At 34.2% G+C, this 18551-nt stretch overlaps 1 protein-coding gene and 1 pseudogene across 1 annotated transcript; both read right to left on the reverse strand.

The window, feature by feature from the left end:
* Positions 1–8771: 8771 nt before the first annotated feature.
* LOC120129693 lies at positions 8772–10967 on the reverse strand (annotated as a pseudogene).
* A 3753-nt stretch (positions 10968–14720) lies between these two features.
* Positions 14721–17342, reverse strand: LOC120129619 (heterogeneous nuclear ribonucleoprotein 1-like). The gene is made up of 6 exons (XM_039147083.1): positions 17218–17342; positions 17093–17133; positions 16837–17000; positions 16026–16125; positions 15775–15944; positions 14721–15578 (listed from the first exon to the last, which is right to left on the reverse strand). Exons 1-6 carry the CDS (start codon positions 17259–17261, stop codon positions 15051–15053), a joined length of 1047 nt encoding a protein of 348 aa, XP_039003014.1. The 5' UTR covers positions 17262–17342; the 3' UTR covers positions 14721–15050.
* Positions 17343–18551: the final 1209 nt, after the last annotated feature.

The following is an 18551-nucleotide window of genomic DNA, read 5'->3' on the forward strand; positions in this document are numbered from 1 at the left end:
TCTTTCTTTTTAAAGGATCAAGAGATATCCTTTACAACTCCCTATCTTTTTAATTGGCTAAGATAAAACCAAAAACCCTTTTACAAAAGGATAAAAAGAAGTAAAAAAATTTAACCTCTAGATGGTAGGGTGTTTACAAAATTTAGCTCACAAGAACAAAATATTTACAAGAGAATTGAAATAAACTGTGAAAAGTTATTCTCTTGTGTTTGAATGCTTGGATAGGTGTTCTGAATCTTCTTCAAGTATCCTCAACTTGTATTTATATGTTGGAATGTTGTTGTGGTTGTTTCTAGCCGTTGGGAATGTTTTGGAGCCATTGGGGATTAATTTTCATGTAAAATAAAAGCTGCCCAGAACAAAGGGTATTGATACTTCTAAATGAAGTATCGGTACTACCTTTGTTATATTTAAATCAACTAGCCGTTACTAGCTATTGGGGCCTGATGGTATTGATACTATACCTATGGTATCAATACTATTGTGTAAAGTAATATCGGTACCCCTTTGGGTATCAGTACCATTTTCTCATTCTGGAATTTGAGCAATGCTAGTAGTATCGATACTACCTAGTGAGTATCGATAATTCCCTTACCTTGGTATCAGTACCATATGAATAGTACCGATATTGTTCATGAGGTACCGATATTGTAAGAACAATATCGATACTACTTGTCCAGAAAAACATTTGTGCTCAATTCCAAGCTTTAAATGGACTTGGATTTATGTTTGAAAACTTTGAAAAACTTTGAACAAATTCAATTCAAGTCCAAAAACATTTTGCCCTAAATTGTTATATCAAAATATAGTTCAACAGAAATGTTGCTGATTTTTCTTTGTTTGTCTGATGTTGATGGAGAATGGAAGTTGGCGTGGAGTGTTGTAGATGGTAGTGCATGATGGTGCACTTGAGTTGGTGTAGTAGGGCACGGGTGCTGCAGCAGGTATGGTTGTGGTGATTTTTGTATTTTGGTAATAATAATAATGATATACGTGGGGTAAAATAATTAGTGATTACAGTTCCCCATCTTTGTTTATTGCAGTGAAATAGGAATAGAGCAAAGACATAAAGCACTAATTTTTTGGACTATCAACAAGTCTCGAGCTCCAAATTCTTCATATTATGAACTCTTCACTCCTTTATAAAGGCAACTGTTGAGGTTGAGCAAGCTCTTCTTTATGAACTTCTTCTCTCTCTTTAGAGAAGCTATTCTCATTGTGAACCATTCCATCAGAAATGTTGATCCACCTGTTTCTATGATGGATTTGGATTTTTCAAAACTTAAGATGTGGACTCATTCTTTGCTGAAATCTTATTCTTCAACATGGAATTATGAAACGAAGTCTCTGCAAGCTTTGAATTCCTATCGAATAAATTAGTGGAAAGAAATTTGTTTCAAGAGGCTATCTCAGATGAGATAAAAAAAATTTGAAACAATCTCAAAGGTTTACATTTCAAGAGAAACTGTCTCAAGCGAGATGAAATTTTTTTTAGAGAAAAATCTCAAAGGTTTATGTTTCAAGAGAAACTGTCTCAAGCAATACGAAACTTTGTTTCGAGAGAAACAATCTTAAAGGTTTATGTTTCAAGAGAAACTGTCTCAAGCGAGACAAAATTTGTTTCAAGAGAAACAATCTCAAAGGAGACAGATAATTTTCTCCTTCATTTTGAGGAGATCTAGTTATCTTTAGAAGACCTGATCATTCACTTCAAGACTTCAAATATGTGAACGACAATGTTCCTTCATGTTGAGGACATCTAGTCATCACCAAACTTTTCTTTCCTGAAAGATCTATAAAAACGATGCATTTATGAATGACTATCTTGGATGTTTTTATGGATGTCAAGATAATTTTATTTCATGTATTTGATTTTATTTTTATTTTAATTAAAAATGACTTTTTGAATTTGTCCTCTTGAGAGGATAAAATGATATTGAGAAAGGAAAATTAGATGATGTCCTCGTAAGAAGAGAAAAATGGCCTTTTAGAAAAATGAAATAAGGATTTGAGGGGAAAACAGTCTTAAGAAAGACTAGATTGATGTTCTTAGATGAACAATCTTGAGAAAGATGAAATTAGTTTCTCAAAAGTGATTATAAAGGCATCTTCACGATAGGGGAAACAAAGTTTTTTATTGTATGTGATGATGATTGTGTGATGCAAAGGTGCAAATTCATGTGACGTGTATGTTTATGTTGATGCATATTTTCTTGATCAATAGTTAGGAATTGACGCACGAGCAATTTTCATTCTCTTCCTGATTCAGTTGTCTTCATTTTCCACCAAACTATACTCTTGCAAACTTATACATGTGACAATTTGTTCAACATGCCCAGTCAAATTTTGCCCCCAAAAATTCCGGCTTCTCTTGCCCCAGCTTCGATCATGAACTTATGTGTCTGAGAGATATTTGTTGAATTCCAAGATATACTTCCAGAGATATTATCTTGTTTGAAAATGTTTTTCTTCCTCTGAAAACAATTTGATGAAGAAATTTTGAAAAATATGTGAATATGTTTTTTTGAAGAAACTAAAATAATGCCCCATCTTTGGGCTCACAATTGAAGTAGATCACAAAACATGAATTTATTCATTATCAAAAGAATCAACTGCTCTTTTATTCTTTCATAGTTACAAATCTTTGACAAATGGAAGGATCACAGGTTGGTTTTAAGGTTAGTTACCTAAAATTTGAGGTTTATTTCATCGATTCATCCTTCGTATTTTTCTCGGTCCTTGTGAACATTATGACATGCCCCTCTTTCTTTGCTTGGCATTTTGATTGGATGTGGACAAAATGAAGCAACTAGCATAGTCAATTGCTAGACTTTTTAGAATATTTCTATTTTGTTTCTCTGAAATCTTCCATTTGTTCAAGCTTCATAGACTCTTTTAGTAAAGGCAGTGCAGAAATATCAATCTAAAAACATAATTCCTGAGTGCTTGTGTGAATTTGACTATAATAGATGTTTCTCAACTCCTTTAGTCCATTATCCACCGATACTCTCTATTAATTTAAACCTTGAACTTTTTTTGTTTCCTTGAATTTTTTGCTTTGATTTAGTTTGTTATTATTTTGGCATAGCTGAGGGATTCATCTTGTCACAAAGTCTTTGACTTGACAACCACAATGGAGAAAACATCAAAATACGAGGTATTCGATCAATGTCACAATTTTGAATATAATCTATTCATAAAGCCAGGGCTTTTGAGTTATCTCTCTAACCAATTGCTTTTGTGGAATAGCTCTAGTTTTATTACATTTACCTTATGAAAATATTTCATTAATTTTATGGGTATCAGGATTCAAGATTTCTTAAGCTCGTTTAGAAGAAACTATTATAGTCTGAGTGTCGTTGAGGGTCATAGAATTTTATCTTTAGAGTTCAATTTCCAAGCAACTGCCATATACTAAATTTATCTACTCAACTTTTCCATATTTGAAGATCATGATCATCATCGAACGTCATCCACAGAAGTATACTCTAATCAAATTTGCAAGATCATACACATGAGATACCCCATTTTGTCCGCTCCTAACACATACATGAATGCCAACCGCTTTGATTGTCTCTTCATAGTAGTATATGGTTATCTTGGTCCCAGTAAGAGAAGGGTGTGATATTCGGGTGTAGCTTTTGCATTAGGATCAAGGGTACTTGTTTTGCAGAGGTTCAATCTTGTCATTTGTCAAATATTTATAACATCAATTATTAAAGAGCTTTTAATTGAGTTGATATTCAAAGAATTTCAAGATTAAAATTTGCTCATTGCTCATAACCTCATAAGGTAACATTTTATTTTAAAATGTTCGAATGTTAAATGACTTACAAATATTTAAACATAGGAAGAAAGAAAGAAAAACAAGTTCAAACAAGATGAAATGCTTTTGATGTGAGTGCAAAAAAAATTTCTGGTGGATGTCGTAGCCCACTCATGATCAGAATACCCCATTACACATTGAATGTCCATGCCCCTAAATCAATCATATTTTGGACCTTGCGCTTCAATGCCCAACAATTCTCAGTGGTTTGCCCTGAGCTCCCAATATGGTAGCGACATATGGCATTAACGTAATGGCCTTTAGGATATGGGGCCTCTTTTGGTTTGTATTGAACTAGAGTCACAAGGCTCTTCTCAACTAGTGTTGGGAGCAATTCCTCATATGCTATTGGAATTGGATTGATGGGAGTATTTTCAATGAACACCTTATGAGGTTTGGTCCCCTGATTAGCTAGATAAGATCTCACTGTGTTAATCTCAACTATTTTCTCAATGTCAGTACTGTTAGTGCCTCTTATCTTGTCATTCTTGATAGCTCTTTCAATCATTTCTCCAAACATGATGACATCAGAGAAACTCTTAGTGGCAACACCTAACATGTGGTTAATATATGGAGATTTTAATGTATCGATGAATAAAGTGATGAACTCTCTTTCAATCATTGGTGGATGCACTTGAGATGCAACATTCCTCCATCATTGTGCATATTGTCGGAAGCTCTCATTACGCTTCATCTCCATATTTTGCAGCATTGTTCGATCAGGGGCAATATCAGTCATGTGCTTGTATTGACCCAAAAAGGCATGAGCCAAATCCTTCTAGGAACGGATTTGAATATGAATAAGTTGATTATACCATTTAGAAGTGGGTCCAGTCAAACTGCCTTAAAAGCAGTGGATCAACATCTGATCATTGTCGGCGTATCTAGTTATCCTTTGAATAAACATCTTGAGATGGGTAGTAAGGCAACTAGTTCCATTATACTGTTCAAAATTAGGCATTTTTAATTTGGGCAGGAACACCAAGTCAGGAACCAAGACTAGTTCACTTACATCCATTTTATTATGATAGCTTTGTCCTCTCGTTCTTTTGAATGTCTCTCTGCACCAATTTATAAAGTTTTCATGGATCTCATTCTTGGCTTTTTCTATCTCATCAGGATCGGACTTGTTGTGATCAGTAGGGTTATCATGAGGATCTAACATATTTGCTTTAGTCTTAATGGTGGAGAAGCTTACTTGGTGGCTTGGAAGCTTCTCGGTTGAAATGAGTAGTTGTGGATTAGCCTATGCCATCACACACTCAGAGGTTTACATGGTCAAGGAAATCTTTTCTTTGTCTCTTTCTTGGTTGAGGCCAGTCAACTTTGCTAGAATTTGGTCAACCAGGTTATCTTGGTTTTGCAAGATGCGATCCACAATGGCATTCAAAAAATGAACATGGTAATTATCCACAACAATCCTATCTGGACATGCTTTATACCCAAAATGATTTATTTCAAGAAATTAATCCTATCCACATGGTATCTAGTTCACATCTTTCATTCGAAAAAATATATATTCTATGAATTTAAAGCAAAATGTAAAGGTTTAGAGTCATTCCTCCTTCGTGTACACTTATTTCGACACCTACTAACGGTAAAGGTTTTGAATGGCTCTACCTAGGGTGACCATTCTATGGTTCACTATATGTATGGTTTCAGCTCTAACAGGGAAAGGTACTCGAATTGTCCTTGTTATAGGTGCCCCATTAGGCTGCCAAGCCCTCAATTCTCACCCAAAATAGGCTTAAACAGATCGAGTTCAATTCTAGGGGATTCACTTCCTTATACTCATACGAGAAATAAATCCATACGAATGTATAAGTCATGTGTACCCCAGAGGTTATTTTCCAAGGCTCATACGAAGGATAAATTCTTACGAAAACAAAACGTTCACCCCTACTTAATTATGACAGAGCTATGGTGTAGAACTTATGTCATGTAAACACATATGAGGTGCGTGAGGAGGAACACACAAAAACTTCAACCAAATAAAATAGCAAAAATAAAAGAAAAACTTTCGAGAGAAATTCTGGTGAACCTGAAAACATGAATTTAAACATTAGTACAACTATTTATATAAAGAAAGTATAGTAATACAAAATTTCAATAAAAGGAACATGAGCTAATTATAGACTCAAACTCATAATTTCCACCAATACGACAATGTATAAGCGACTAACAGCCTGACTCTCTAAAGTGTCCCCAACTGAGTCGCCCAGCTAACATAACATCTTTTTTTACGAACGAATAGGTTTTCGATGAAAACCCTAAATTACAACTTACTTGGGAAAAATTAAATTGATTTAGAGTCGCCATCGACATTTAGGTTAGGTAGGTCGAATTCCTAAAAACGCCCTTTAAAACAATTTTAAGAAAAATATTTTTTAAGACAAAAACTAGTATGCGCTTGTCAAATATTCATTTTAGGTACGGGAGTCGATTACGCGTGGGGAAGGGTAAGCACTCCCATCGCGCCCAAAATTGGTACCTAGTCGCTTTTACGTTGTCGTAATAGTGGAAATTGAAATTTGAATAGAAAATGAAATTATGATTTATTTATCGAACATTGATTAATTTGTTTCGAAATATTTAATAAAGAGCATTCCATATTTTGAGAAGAAATCATGGGATTTGCACTCCAACTACTAGGAATGATATCTCATCGATATCTTCTCTATAAAATAATGGCATCTCTTTATTCATGGGACTAGAATAAAATAAACAAAAAATAAAATGCAATAATTAAAGGACTAAAATTAAAGTACTAAAAAATAAAGGGAAGAAATAAAAAATAAAAAATTAAAGTTATGAAATTAAAGTACTAACACTAAATAAATAAATAAAAAGTAAAGGGCAAATATTTAATTGTGCATAAAATTGAATAACAAAAATAAAATAAAAATAAAATGTTAATGTTAATTTTTAATAATTAACCCGGACCGTAAATAATGTAAGTCGTACCCCGGGTGGGTCGTCGCAAAGTCTATTCGAATAATAGCAATAAATAAATAAATATAACAGTGGCTAAATTGGAATAAAAATAAAACACAGTGGCTAAATTAAAACCAAAACAAAACAGAGAGAATGGTGACCAAATTGAAATAATATAAACATGGGCATTGAAAATCGTAATAAAAATAAACACATAAATGACCAACATTAAATAAAAAGCAAGTTAAAGAGACAAAATCGAAATAAGTAAAAAGAAGAATAAAAAGAATAAAAAGAAGAAGCAATGGTGACTATTTTGTAAAAATGCAATTGACTCATAGGGACTAAAACTCAACTTTCCCTTTTTAAGACCCTGGCAATTACTTAACAAAAGAAGAAAGGGAAATTAGCATAAACAAACTCTTCCAATTCAACTAAAATTCAACATAGCCCAGACCGATGACCAAAACGTAATTATGCGGCTAAATAAGAGGGACCTACAAGGTAATTAACCCTAAATCTAGTATATATAACCCTAAAACTAAATTAAAACTAATAAACCCCAATACCCCATTTCTTTCAACTCTCTCCCTCTCTATTTCTCACGTGCGGCGGTCGACCACTCTCAAGCCCCACTGAACAACACCGTCGGCCATCGATTCGGTGGCCATTTCGCTCCAATCGTCGCCCGAAATGAAACCAAGACTCCTCCTTCCCCTCCTTTTTTTACCTCCGACCGAAACCCCGAGAACCAAACAATCCGATCACCATCCATGGTGGTCGAGCATTCTAAACGACACCACACCAACCCCTAAACTCTCTCTTTTCTTCATCTACTCCTATAACCGAACCAAACGAAAGAAAACCCCTCTAAAAAAATGAGCTCGACGACTCGTATTCCGGCCACTACGACACAACCCCGACGACGACCATCCCAAAGGCCACCTAAACTCCGACGACGTCACCATTACCAAAGGTAACGACCGAAAAACTCTCTCTCTCCCATGCTATGTTTTTATTTCGGGAAAAAAGTTGCTAGAATGAAATATGATTATATTACTTCTGATTCGAAAAAATGGCCTCTTTACACTAATTTTTTTTAATCGAGAGACCCCCAAATGAAAATTTTCATGGGTTTTATATCACCCGTATTACATATTTAAAAATAAATAGGAAATATTACTGATTTTTCTTTGTTTGTATGATGCTAATGGAGCATGGGAGTTTGCTGGTAGGGCATGGTGGTGCAGTTGAGTTAGTGTAGCAGGGCATGGGTGATGCAGCAGGTATGGCTGTGGTGATTTTTGTATTTTTGTAATAATGATAATAATATATGTGGTGTAAAAAAATTGGTGATTAGAACTTCCTTAGGGGGTGTTTGGATGGGGATGTGGGATTCCCATGGGAATGGAATCCACATTCCCACGTTTGGTTAGCCCGGGAATCTCATTCCCGGTAATATTAAGATTATCAATAGTGAATTTTTTGGGTATATTATCGGGAATGTTATTACCTCCATTTCCTTAGGTATTGTTAGATTCCTGGCGTTTTGGACTAAAATGCCCCTAATTTTTTTTTAAATATCATTTTTCTGTCATTAAATAATAAAAATTCTACGAATGTTAAATTACAAATTTATCCTTACACTATTTTATATTTACAAAAAAAAGGCTATAATTAAAATTTTATATGAAGTTTAGGGTTAAAATAAAATTTTACTCTTTTATTAAATCTTTTTATATTTTCAATTTTGTAAAAAATATATAAATTTTATGAATTTAAATTTTTTAAAGAAAATATATAAATATTTTCCAACTTGTTAAAAAAAATATATAATAAGGACAATTTGGTCAAATATACATTCCAATAATCTTTTATTGTTTTAACCAAACACGGTAATCTTACATTCCTACTAAGCCAACCAAACACAAAATACAACATTTTCAGTAATCTTATTCCCTGGTAATCTTACATTCCCACTGGTAATCTTCAATTCCCACTGGTAATCTTTCATCCCGTGAACCAAACGCATATTTGTTCTAAAACCGTGGCGCTCGTTTGGCCGGAACTCTGTTTTAGAAGGGGTATTGCATCCATGAAGCAGATCATGGATTTTGGAATACATCAATGCCTTTGAAGAATCGCCTCCATTATTGCTCTGCAAAGCACGTGAGGTCTCCTGCAGCTTTATCTTTTCAAACAAATACTGCTTTTCAGCCTCCGCCTCACTCAAGCGCTGTTTTAGGTAACTGCTAGCATAGTCTTCCTCTGATTTATCCGCCTTTGCAAGAGCAATTCTTTGAAGCCTCTCAGCCTCTCGTTTTGCCTCATTGGCCTTAAGCTGGAACATATCAGCCTCTGCCAGTTTAAGCCTTACAATCTTCTCCAGCTCTTCTATCTGCATCTTCATTTTCTGTCTCTCCAGCTTCAGTTCTGCTACTTCCTTGGCCTTGTCCTCGAGCTCCCGCTCGCAAGCATCGAGAGACAAACGAGCTTTCTTGAACAGTCTCGTCTTTTCATCAGCCACCATTTCCATCTTCCTTATGGCCTCTTGTACTGCATCTGCAATTCGATTACAAGCATCTTGTGCTGCTATCAACGGCCCACCTTCCACATATTCCAAGCTCGTTGGAGAATCCAAACCAAGTTCTGTAGAGAGTACAATGATTTAACAAAAAAAAGTAGACCTTTTATGTAACAAAATATTCTTGATTAGAGAACAAAATTGTTAGACTCGAGAGTTTTTTTTTATTGCAAGACTAACAGTTCCTCATGATTTGCTTTTTGTATTTTCAGATTTGGAGTATTATTGCTTCAACTAATAGTCCAAGCCTCTGTAATAAGACTCATTACTATGAAAGTGTGAAACAATTGTGTGTGCTGAAGCCTTGGTTCTAAAAAAAACCTAAAGTAGGAAATCTTCGAATAAACTCCCATCTTTCACTTTGGGGTATTTTTCATTCACCAGGCAATTTTTACCATATAACAAGAAAAAAATTCACATGATATTTTGCATGATGATTAAATAACTAGCTTGTATTGTACCTTGGAAAAATACTAATATCGATCTGCAAGCTGCAGACTCTGCAAGTCCACCCCTCATTTTTTCTAAAAGATCCTCGCACTTCCAAAAGAGTTTCTTCCCCCTAGGATCATCACTTCCACGAAATATCCTGCTGCACAAAATCAAGTTCTCTCATAAGAACCTCCTTACCCCAGGCTGGAGTACAATGCTGGAAGACATCTTTAACCCAACCTAAAAGCTCGGATGGTTGATTGCAAGCACCACACCTGAAGAGCATTTCAGTAGGACCTGCTGCACATTTAACCGAAGGGCCCATGCAGATTTGCCCATCACGAATAGCACAATCAGTATGAGTCCAATGGGAGCACAAATCACAGCCAATCCAGCGGCAGGTATTTACTTCAAAATCAAACTTGTTGCAGGTAACAAACATACAAAGATTGCAAAAGCCATTCCTATTGGCACATATTTCACAGGTGCAGTAATCTGCAGGTAGCTGGTTTTGGCATGCTACATTTCTGCATCTCTTGTAGACAAATACCTCGATGAGAGAAGTTTGGGATAGACTGACGTTTGGATGCAAGAATGCCTGAATTCCCATATTTATTGCAACAAGAATCTCAAGCTGTGACCGGTGTGCTCTAATCAATGTCTTTGCCGTTAAATCAGATCTACTTTGAACATACTTCTGAAGAATAAAAAACTCTTCCCTGTTCTGTGAACCACCATTGCCTTCTAGGATAGCCTTATTCTTCAACTCATCTATATACTCATCAGGTAGGTGTTGCATCTTTTCTGATATAACATCAACTCTTTCTCTAGCAATATCTCGAAGAGTTATCAGCACTACAAACACGACGGATAACAGACTGCTCAAGGCAATCATTTTCAATCTTCACATTTTCAATCTCCTTTGGTGCGACAGCATCAGCAGTATGCCAAGTTTCTCGTGAGCTAGCACTCTCATTAGGAGACTCGAGAACGTTATCCGAGTTCGATCTGTGTTTATGGGCATCAGGTGACAAGCGAGGATCTGAGGAGACTAAGGACAATGAAGTATGTAAGCTCCCTGACCGTGGTTGTTGACGTGGGGGAAACATCTTGGATGAATGCTGATGGTTAATATTAGAACCAGATGATTTTCCCATCAATATAAATCTTGATTAATCTGCGAATAAAAGCTCTGAAATTGAACCATCAACTAGCACAACTTGGAATATACAATAATCAAAATATAAGCACGTAATACTAAGTTTCCTGGTAAATTGCTGCTTGATTTTTAAATTTGTTTTTTACTCTTCAAAAGTTGTTTCTAAAGAGAAAGAAAACAGTTCTCTTTTTTTTTTAATATAAAAAAAGCATAATTATTGAAATTAAATACCTCATAACAAATAGCATGCAATACTATTCCAATAAAATCGTTCCATGTAAAACAAAAATCATACATACCATCACTAAAGAGAACATTCAAAACAGTCAGTGTTATAGATATGAATATGATACAACTTATGTGACCAAAAAACAGTTTTGGGAAAATTTTAATCCATATTTTTAGTTCATGAATGGTGATCCCAACTCAATTGACAAAAAATTTAAGTCCAAATTGAGTTCAACATCTAAGAACTCAACGCTTATCAAAACAACCCCTAAATTCGTTCCTTTCAAGGAAAAACTAGTCAGATCTCGTAAACATTGAATCAACCAAAACCCTAATCTGAGTCAATCCCATGAAAGAATCCAGAACCGGAAGTTAAAGAGCTAAGGAATGCTTAGCTAATCGAGAAAACATTTTGCTACAACTAATCAAGATTTATTTATTATCATGTTATCTTTCCTACTTTGGACTTGATCTGCTTTCGCTGATAGTTTTTCACGTCACTCGATTTTGATTTGTGATTTGTCGGTGATCTTTCAATAGTTCGATAATTCGTTCTTGATTTCATGGTTAATTTACGTTATAATTCTAAATCTTCATTGTAATTCAGAATATTTCATCTTTTTAATATAAAAAAGTGACTTCAATAAAAAAAATATCTTTTAATATTGAAGTTAGCCACCTGATGACTCCCGTAACACTCCTAAATGCAGTTATTATAAAATGGAATAGTATTTATTTAATATTTAAACTATCAATTTTGATTTATTTTAGTATCTAAACTTTTATTTTTTTTAAATTATACCTAACGTTTAATTTTTATTTCATTTGAGTATCTCATCGTTAAAAACTTAAGATATTAGTACCTATCGTTTAAAACTTAAGTGTTTAGTACCTAACTATCAATTTTGATTTGTTTTAGTACCTGAACTTTTAACTTTTTTTTCCAAAACTTAACATTAAATTCTGAACGAGGTATTAAAATGAAATAAAAACTAAACTTTAAGAATGATTTAAAAAAAAAATTTAGGTATTAAATAAGACTAAAATTGATAATTTACCCTAAATAACTTTTAATTATTAAATTTTAAAAATTTATAAACTAATCATTAAATTTATTAAATCATTTAAAATAATTCTTGAAATATTATATAAATTAATAAATCTCGATAAATTTAATTCTTTTATAATAATTCGAAAACTTTGTACTTTAGTATCATTTTATAATAATTCAATAAATCTAAAGATAAACCATAAAAATAATCAATGAAATAAGAGTATTTTTTTCACCAACATTTCAAAAGATACAAATTAATCACACCTTATTTTTATTACAAACCGGTCACTCAATCATATTTAATAAGAGTAATTTTTTCACAACATTCCAAAAATTGCAAAATAATCACAGACTTTATTTTATTATATTACAAACCGAGCACTCAATCATATTTGACTTAGATACTATTTGTTTACTTCAGAATGATTAAGCGATGAATGATTCAATAGCCTGAATGATTCAGAGACTCTTTATGAATTAGCCCTGAATCATTCAGCACAGTCTTCATTGTTGAATTATTCAACACTGTTTTGCTGAATCATTTAGCACAATCTTCATTCAGAGGTGAGAAACAAGCATGCTGAATGTTGAACGGTTCAACATTCAGTGCCAAACAAACAACCCCTTACTTGACATCTTGGTTTTAAAAGTCGCGTTTAAAAGTCGGGCACAGGCAGGCGTTAGAAAAATCGCCTCCTGAGGTAGAGGCATGTGCTTGCGGCATTTTTCTATGCAGGCGAAGGCGCAATGTTTTTTTTTACGGGGAAAATTTTAACTGAAAACATAAAAATTAATTTTTTTATAATAATTTGAAGTTATATTTAGATTTTAAATTGATAATAAAATTAATTTGTATCATTTAAAAATTAAATCTTGAGGATGAAATAAGCAATTGTGATGGGATAGAATGTGGAGAAGAATTGAAGTGTTTCATGAGTGAACTAGGAAATAATAGATGTAGATATGTCCAGAATTTATTTATAAATCTTTAACGTCTCGCATATAAAAGGCGCGCGCCTACGCCTTGCGCCTAAGCTCTTGGGACATTTTCCGTCTTAGTATGCCTTGTGCCTCAAAAACTAAGCTTGACATCATTTAATCATATCAATCACAAATAAATAACCCTTTAACTCCCATAAAAATCCTCTTTAGTGGGTTTTCAATTACTAAATGAACCCTAATCTCGACTAAGATAAAAGAGTGAATAAGTAAAGTTAAAAAAAGGATTATAGTTAGGGATGGTAACGGCTCGGGTTACTATCTTATTTTTTATCAACCGATCCAACCTAGAAATATATATCATCTACCTGAACTCAACCTAAAAATTTTATATCCTCCACCTAACTCCAACCCAACTTTTTATAGTATAAATCTAACTTAACCCAATCCAATTTAAAATAAGAATTTAATTGAAAAATAACAATTTTTTTTAAAAAATTTCATTATTATCCTCGAATCGGGTTAAAATTCACCCTTCACCCAACCCAACCTCTACCCTTAAAAAATCCAACCCAACTATACCGAACCTGATTTTTTTTTAAAATAAAAGTCTTACCTTATCGGATTTGTCAGATTCAAGTTAAATTGTCATCCCAATATAGTACAAAAACTCTCGGTGAAACCGTTGGCTCAGCCACCATAATTTGCTCCGATAAACTGGCTCTCTTAAAGTAAACGAGATAAAGGTTACTGAATTTTAGGTTGGGAAATAACCTACAGAGAACGGTATTGTTCATAAACCTAATCCCACATCGATTCCTGAGATTAATAGTAGTCCAACCGAGAAAGCTATACTTTGCTTGGCTTTGAAGGACATGGGTTGATGATCCTACCCATGTGTTCATGTTACAATGACAAAATGGATATATCGAGAGCCACGAATTGGGTATAAGCATTGGATATATCTTATAATCATCCCAAAAGTTTCATGTAAAAACCTAAAGAAATGGGTGACGTATGATTCGTGGACAATGACTGATGAACAATGAATCCATAGGAGAAACTGATGAGCTTGAACATAATTCGAGAATCTTTTAACAGTTCGGATCACAGAAAGAGTTTGAATTTTCAACAACCATTCAAAGCGATAAACCGGAGAAGAAGAAGAGTTGGGGCCAAAACCAATCTGTTTCCACAGCTCTACAATTTATGGTCATAAAACTATTTACAAAGAATGCTTTAGATTTAATCAGTACTGCTACTAAACAATGATATAAATGGGCTAAGTAAAGGAGTTTCACAACAAGCATATTTACAAATCCAACTTACATGCATCCCCCCAAAATATGTAAGCCAGCCAACTAAAACCTATCTACATCTATTCAACATTTCACGCCATCTACGCTAAAATGCGGTTCAGCAGTATGTGGTGTACTAGAAAATTTAAATAGAGTTAGTTTGATTTACCTGTAATGCATCGGCTACTAGCGAAAGTTACCTACGATTTGAGATCCACATGCCAAGAAAAAACTATAAACTTAAAATTGCAACAAGCTCTCTATGTGATCAACAATCTGGCGTATAATTACTAGTTGCCTAAATGTTACATCCAAACCTCGAAAGTGATTCTAACCAAAGCTCAAAGCAAGATAGAAGTCCACAACTACAACGAAAAGGGAAAACGAAACTTAAAGCAAATGATAGCAGGAGAAGCCCTATGTTGATGATGATTAATCTTGGGTTCTCTAAGCAATGGATCGGTCTACTAGGTCCTCGGATCTTCTAGATAGCGCCAAGTTCCAAAAGTGTACAGTGCCTATCGAACCATGTGACGGGAAATGGTGAAATTTTTGAAAACCTGGGGCAACTCCTACGGATGATCTTTAATCGCGTTCTACCTTGAGTAAGGATGATATCGACTACCGCCTCCATATCCTGTTCTACTACCATACATCGGACCACCAAAACCAGCACCTGGGGCTGAATCATAACTACCACCTGAGCCTGAGCCACCGTAACTTCCATAGCCACCACCTCCACGTCCATAGCTACCACCTCCACGTCCATATCCACCTATACCACTGCCACTAAGCCCACTACCATAGGAACCGAAGCGGCTAGAATAACCGAATGGTGGATCTCCACGATAACCATAAAAACCACCACCCCCACCAAATCCCCCGTAACTACCATCAAAATCAGCACCAGCACCACCATAACCACCATAATCTCCAAATCTACTTCCATAACCTCCAAAAGATCTGTAAGGAGGAGGACCATAACCGCCATCACCACCAAAACCACCATAATCACCAAATCCACCAAAACCATCATTGTATGAGCGTGCACTAGAGTCACTACCATATGCAGGACCAGGTGCTGGGTTTGAGGCTTTCTTTGGTTCAGCCTTCTTAACTTCAACCTACAACAAAGAAGTAAATCAATCTAGGCTTGAGAAGAAAATACTAAATAACAACAATGAACCTGCGGCAAACTCAGGTAAATTGAAAGTTGGAAAAGCTTCTCTTAAAACCAAGAGAAGTTAACTCGAGAATAACAATAATCGTTTCACTGCAAATAATATATACATATCTGTTTACATCAGATTGTGCACTCACCTGAGTACCCTCCATATTTATCATGTTCCCATCGGCCAGCATATCATCGACCACCTTTTCACTGTCAAATACAATAAACCCGAAGCCTCGAGATCGCTTGGTTGCATGGTCACGTATTATCTCATGTTCCACCACCTTTCCGTACTTCAAGAAGAAATTCTTGAACTCATCTAAGGTTCAAAAACCAATTACAAAAATAAATTATTAACACTCAATGTTACAAAAAAAACGTGTATAATCAAATATTAGACCTTCAGTAACGGATGTCGGAATCCCGCCAACAAATATTTTCTTGGTCTTAAACTCATTTGAATGCGAAGAACCTTTAGGGATGGTTCTTTTAATTTCGACCTGCACCAAAAAAAAATCCGCCATACAATATTGTGATTCATAAACACTTAACTTAAAAAGTCCCACAAATCAATCCAACTTTTCAGTGAAACTACAAAAATTACAATAAAGCAAATTCCACCGTAACAACACTGCCCTCACTTGTTAAGCATCACATACAGATGATTAACATTTCACTTGTTCCTCCGTTTACCACCGCAACTAGCACTAAGAAGCTTAGCACTAGACACATACTCATCCAAAACTTGTACCCAGTGGTGAGTATTCAATCTAGTCGAGTGAAAAAAAATTCAAGCTAGTCGAGTTGATGAGTCTTATTTTATAACTCAAACTTTATTTGGAATTTTTTCAGTCGAATTTATGAAATTCGAGACGAGTCTAGTTTTTCTATAACCATATACTATATACATATATAGTGCAAATTTGAGAGACTTAACTCCAAATTGAAAATCAATCTACTTATTTCTAAAAAATTCAGAATTTTCCGATTACTATTTTATAATTCAAATTTTATGTGAAATTACAAGTCAAGTCAAATCAAGTTTTTTTATCGTCGAATTGAGTAAAAAAAATCAGATTTTCGACTCAGTCTTGCTCACCTCAGCTCGTACTCGAACCCGACTAAAATATCTAAAGAACCCAGCACAGCAGAATCTTGAAATACAATAACAACGTTATTTTAATAAGATTCAGGTCGAAGTTTTAGCTTACTTGCTTGCCATTAATAAGATGATCCTCTTGCATAACAGTGTCAACAACAGAAGGATCCGCAAAGGTAATGAACCCGAAACCACGGGGCCGACCCGTATGCCGATCTTTCATTATAACAAAATCTGTAATCTCCCCGTACTTTTCAAAGTACTTTGTAAATGTCTCTGAAACCAAAGCAAAGTTCAGTAAATTGAAAAACACCCATCAAAGGAAAACAAATAAAGTAAAAAAAGAAAAGAATGAAAGCTCGGATCACCTAGAGATGTATCCTTAGCTAAGCCTCCGATAAATATTTTCCTGTACAAGAAAAGAGTGGGAAAACTATTAAAGAAATTTTTGGAAAGAGAAAACGAAGAGAAGAAGGGTAGAAAATTGTAATACCCAGGGCTAGCACCATCATTGTCGTTGCCTCTTCTGGAAACCATGGAAGCAATTATTTTGAGAACTATGGCGATCAAAGGGATGTATCGAAAGGGGGTTAGGGTTTATAGATAAGCCTGGTTCAGAAATTGAATGCAGAAGCGTACGCTAAATAGAAATCAGAAAAAAATATTTTTTAATAATAAGATAAGTACTTAATTATGGATTTGATTTGGCTTAATACCCAAATAAATTTCTAAATTATATTTTTTTTCTGAATATGCGTCTAAATTATTGTTTAACTCATTCATGTGTTTATCGTTACAAGTAGTATTATTTTAGGTGTCTGATGTTACAAATGTTATCATTTTAAGTGTCTTGATTCTATCGTCCGTTAAAAAAAATTTATTTTAAAATTTTATTTTTCTTATAAAACTTAAAATATTATTAAAAAAAACACCCTTTCCCTATGCCTCTCCGTGTGCCCCTCCTTTCACCCGTTAAGGCCAAACGGCTGATTAAACGACGATCAAATAGTTGATTTTCATAATCGGCTAAACATTTGATTACCACGATTGATCAAATAAATTTAAGGTATTGTGTATTTGAGATTTTAGAGATTAGAGATTAGGGATTGAAATTTAAGGATTTGAGAATTTTAGAGTTCGATATGAAATTAAGAGTTGTAACCAGTTAGTGGGTGGTCGACGCCGTATGGGTGGCATGCCAACTATAAATGGATGGTCGAAAATGACCGATGGTTGGAGTAAATAAGACTAAAATAAGAGATTTTAAGTGTTTGATTTTTTTTATATTTTACAAAAAAAAAATTGGGGATTTTTCAAAAAAAATTAAGTTTTTTTTTAAATTATCAGATTGTGACACGTGTTACTTAACGGGCTTTCTTAACGGTCGTTAGAACCGAGACACCTAAAGTGATAACGTTTGAATTATCAGACACCTAAAATGGTAATGTTTATATTAATAGTCACTTGAATGAGTCAAAAAATAGTTTAGACATCTATTTGAGAAAAGCTAGTTTGGGCACTTGTTTCGGTATTAAGCCATTTGATTTTAATTTTAAAAACAAATTAGGGTAAATTAAGTGTTGAGTACCTAAATTATCAGTTTTAGTTTGTTTTAGCACATAAACTTTCAAATTTTTTAAAATCATACCTGAAGTTTAGTTTTTGTTTTATTTTAGTATCTCGTTCAAAATTTAACGTTATATTTTGAAAAAAAATTAAAAGTTTAGGTACGAAAATGGACCAAAATTAATAGTTTGGGTACTAAACGCGTTAAGTTTCTAACGATGAGGTATTAAAATAAAACAAAAACTAAATATTAGGTATGAT

This window comes from Hibiscus syriacus, unplaced genomic scaffold (genome assembly GCF_006381635.1).
Source record: "Hibiscus syriacus cultivar Baekdansim isolate YM2019G1 unplaced genomic scaffold, ASM638163v2 tig00110503_pilon, whole genome shotgun sequence".
NCBI lineage: Eukaryota > Viridiplantae > Streptophyta > Magnoliopsida > Malvales > Malvaceae > Hibiscus > Hibiscus syriacus.

What these genes read in the sequence shown, in the direction of transcription:
- LOC120129619 (XM_039147083.1), bottom strand. Translation starts at nt 17,261, where the DNA reads ATGGTTTCCAGAAGAGGCAACGACAATGATGGTGCTAGCCCTGG. An exon ending in TCCGACATCCGTTACTGAAG is followed by an intron (nt 15,945 to 16,025) that starts GTCTAATATTTG and finishes TTTGAACCTTAG; the next exon opens with ATGAGTTCAAGAATTTCTTC. An exon ending in TAAATATGGAGGGTACTCAG is followed by an intron (nt 15,579 to 15,774) that starts GTGAGTGCACAA and finishes TCTTTGTTGTAG; the next exon opens with GTTGAAGTTAAGAAGGCTGA.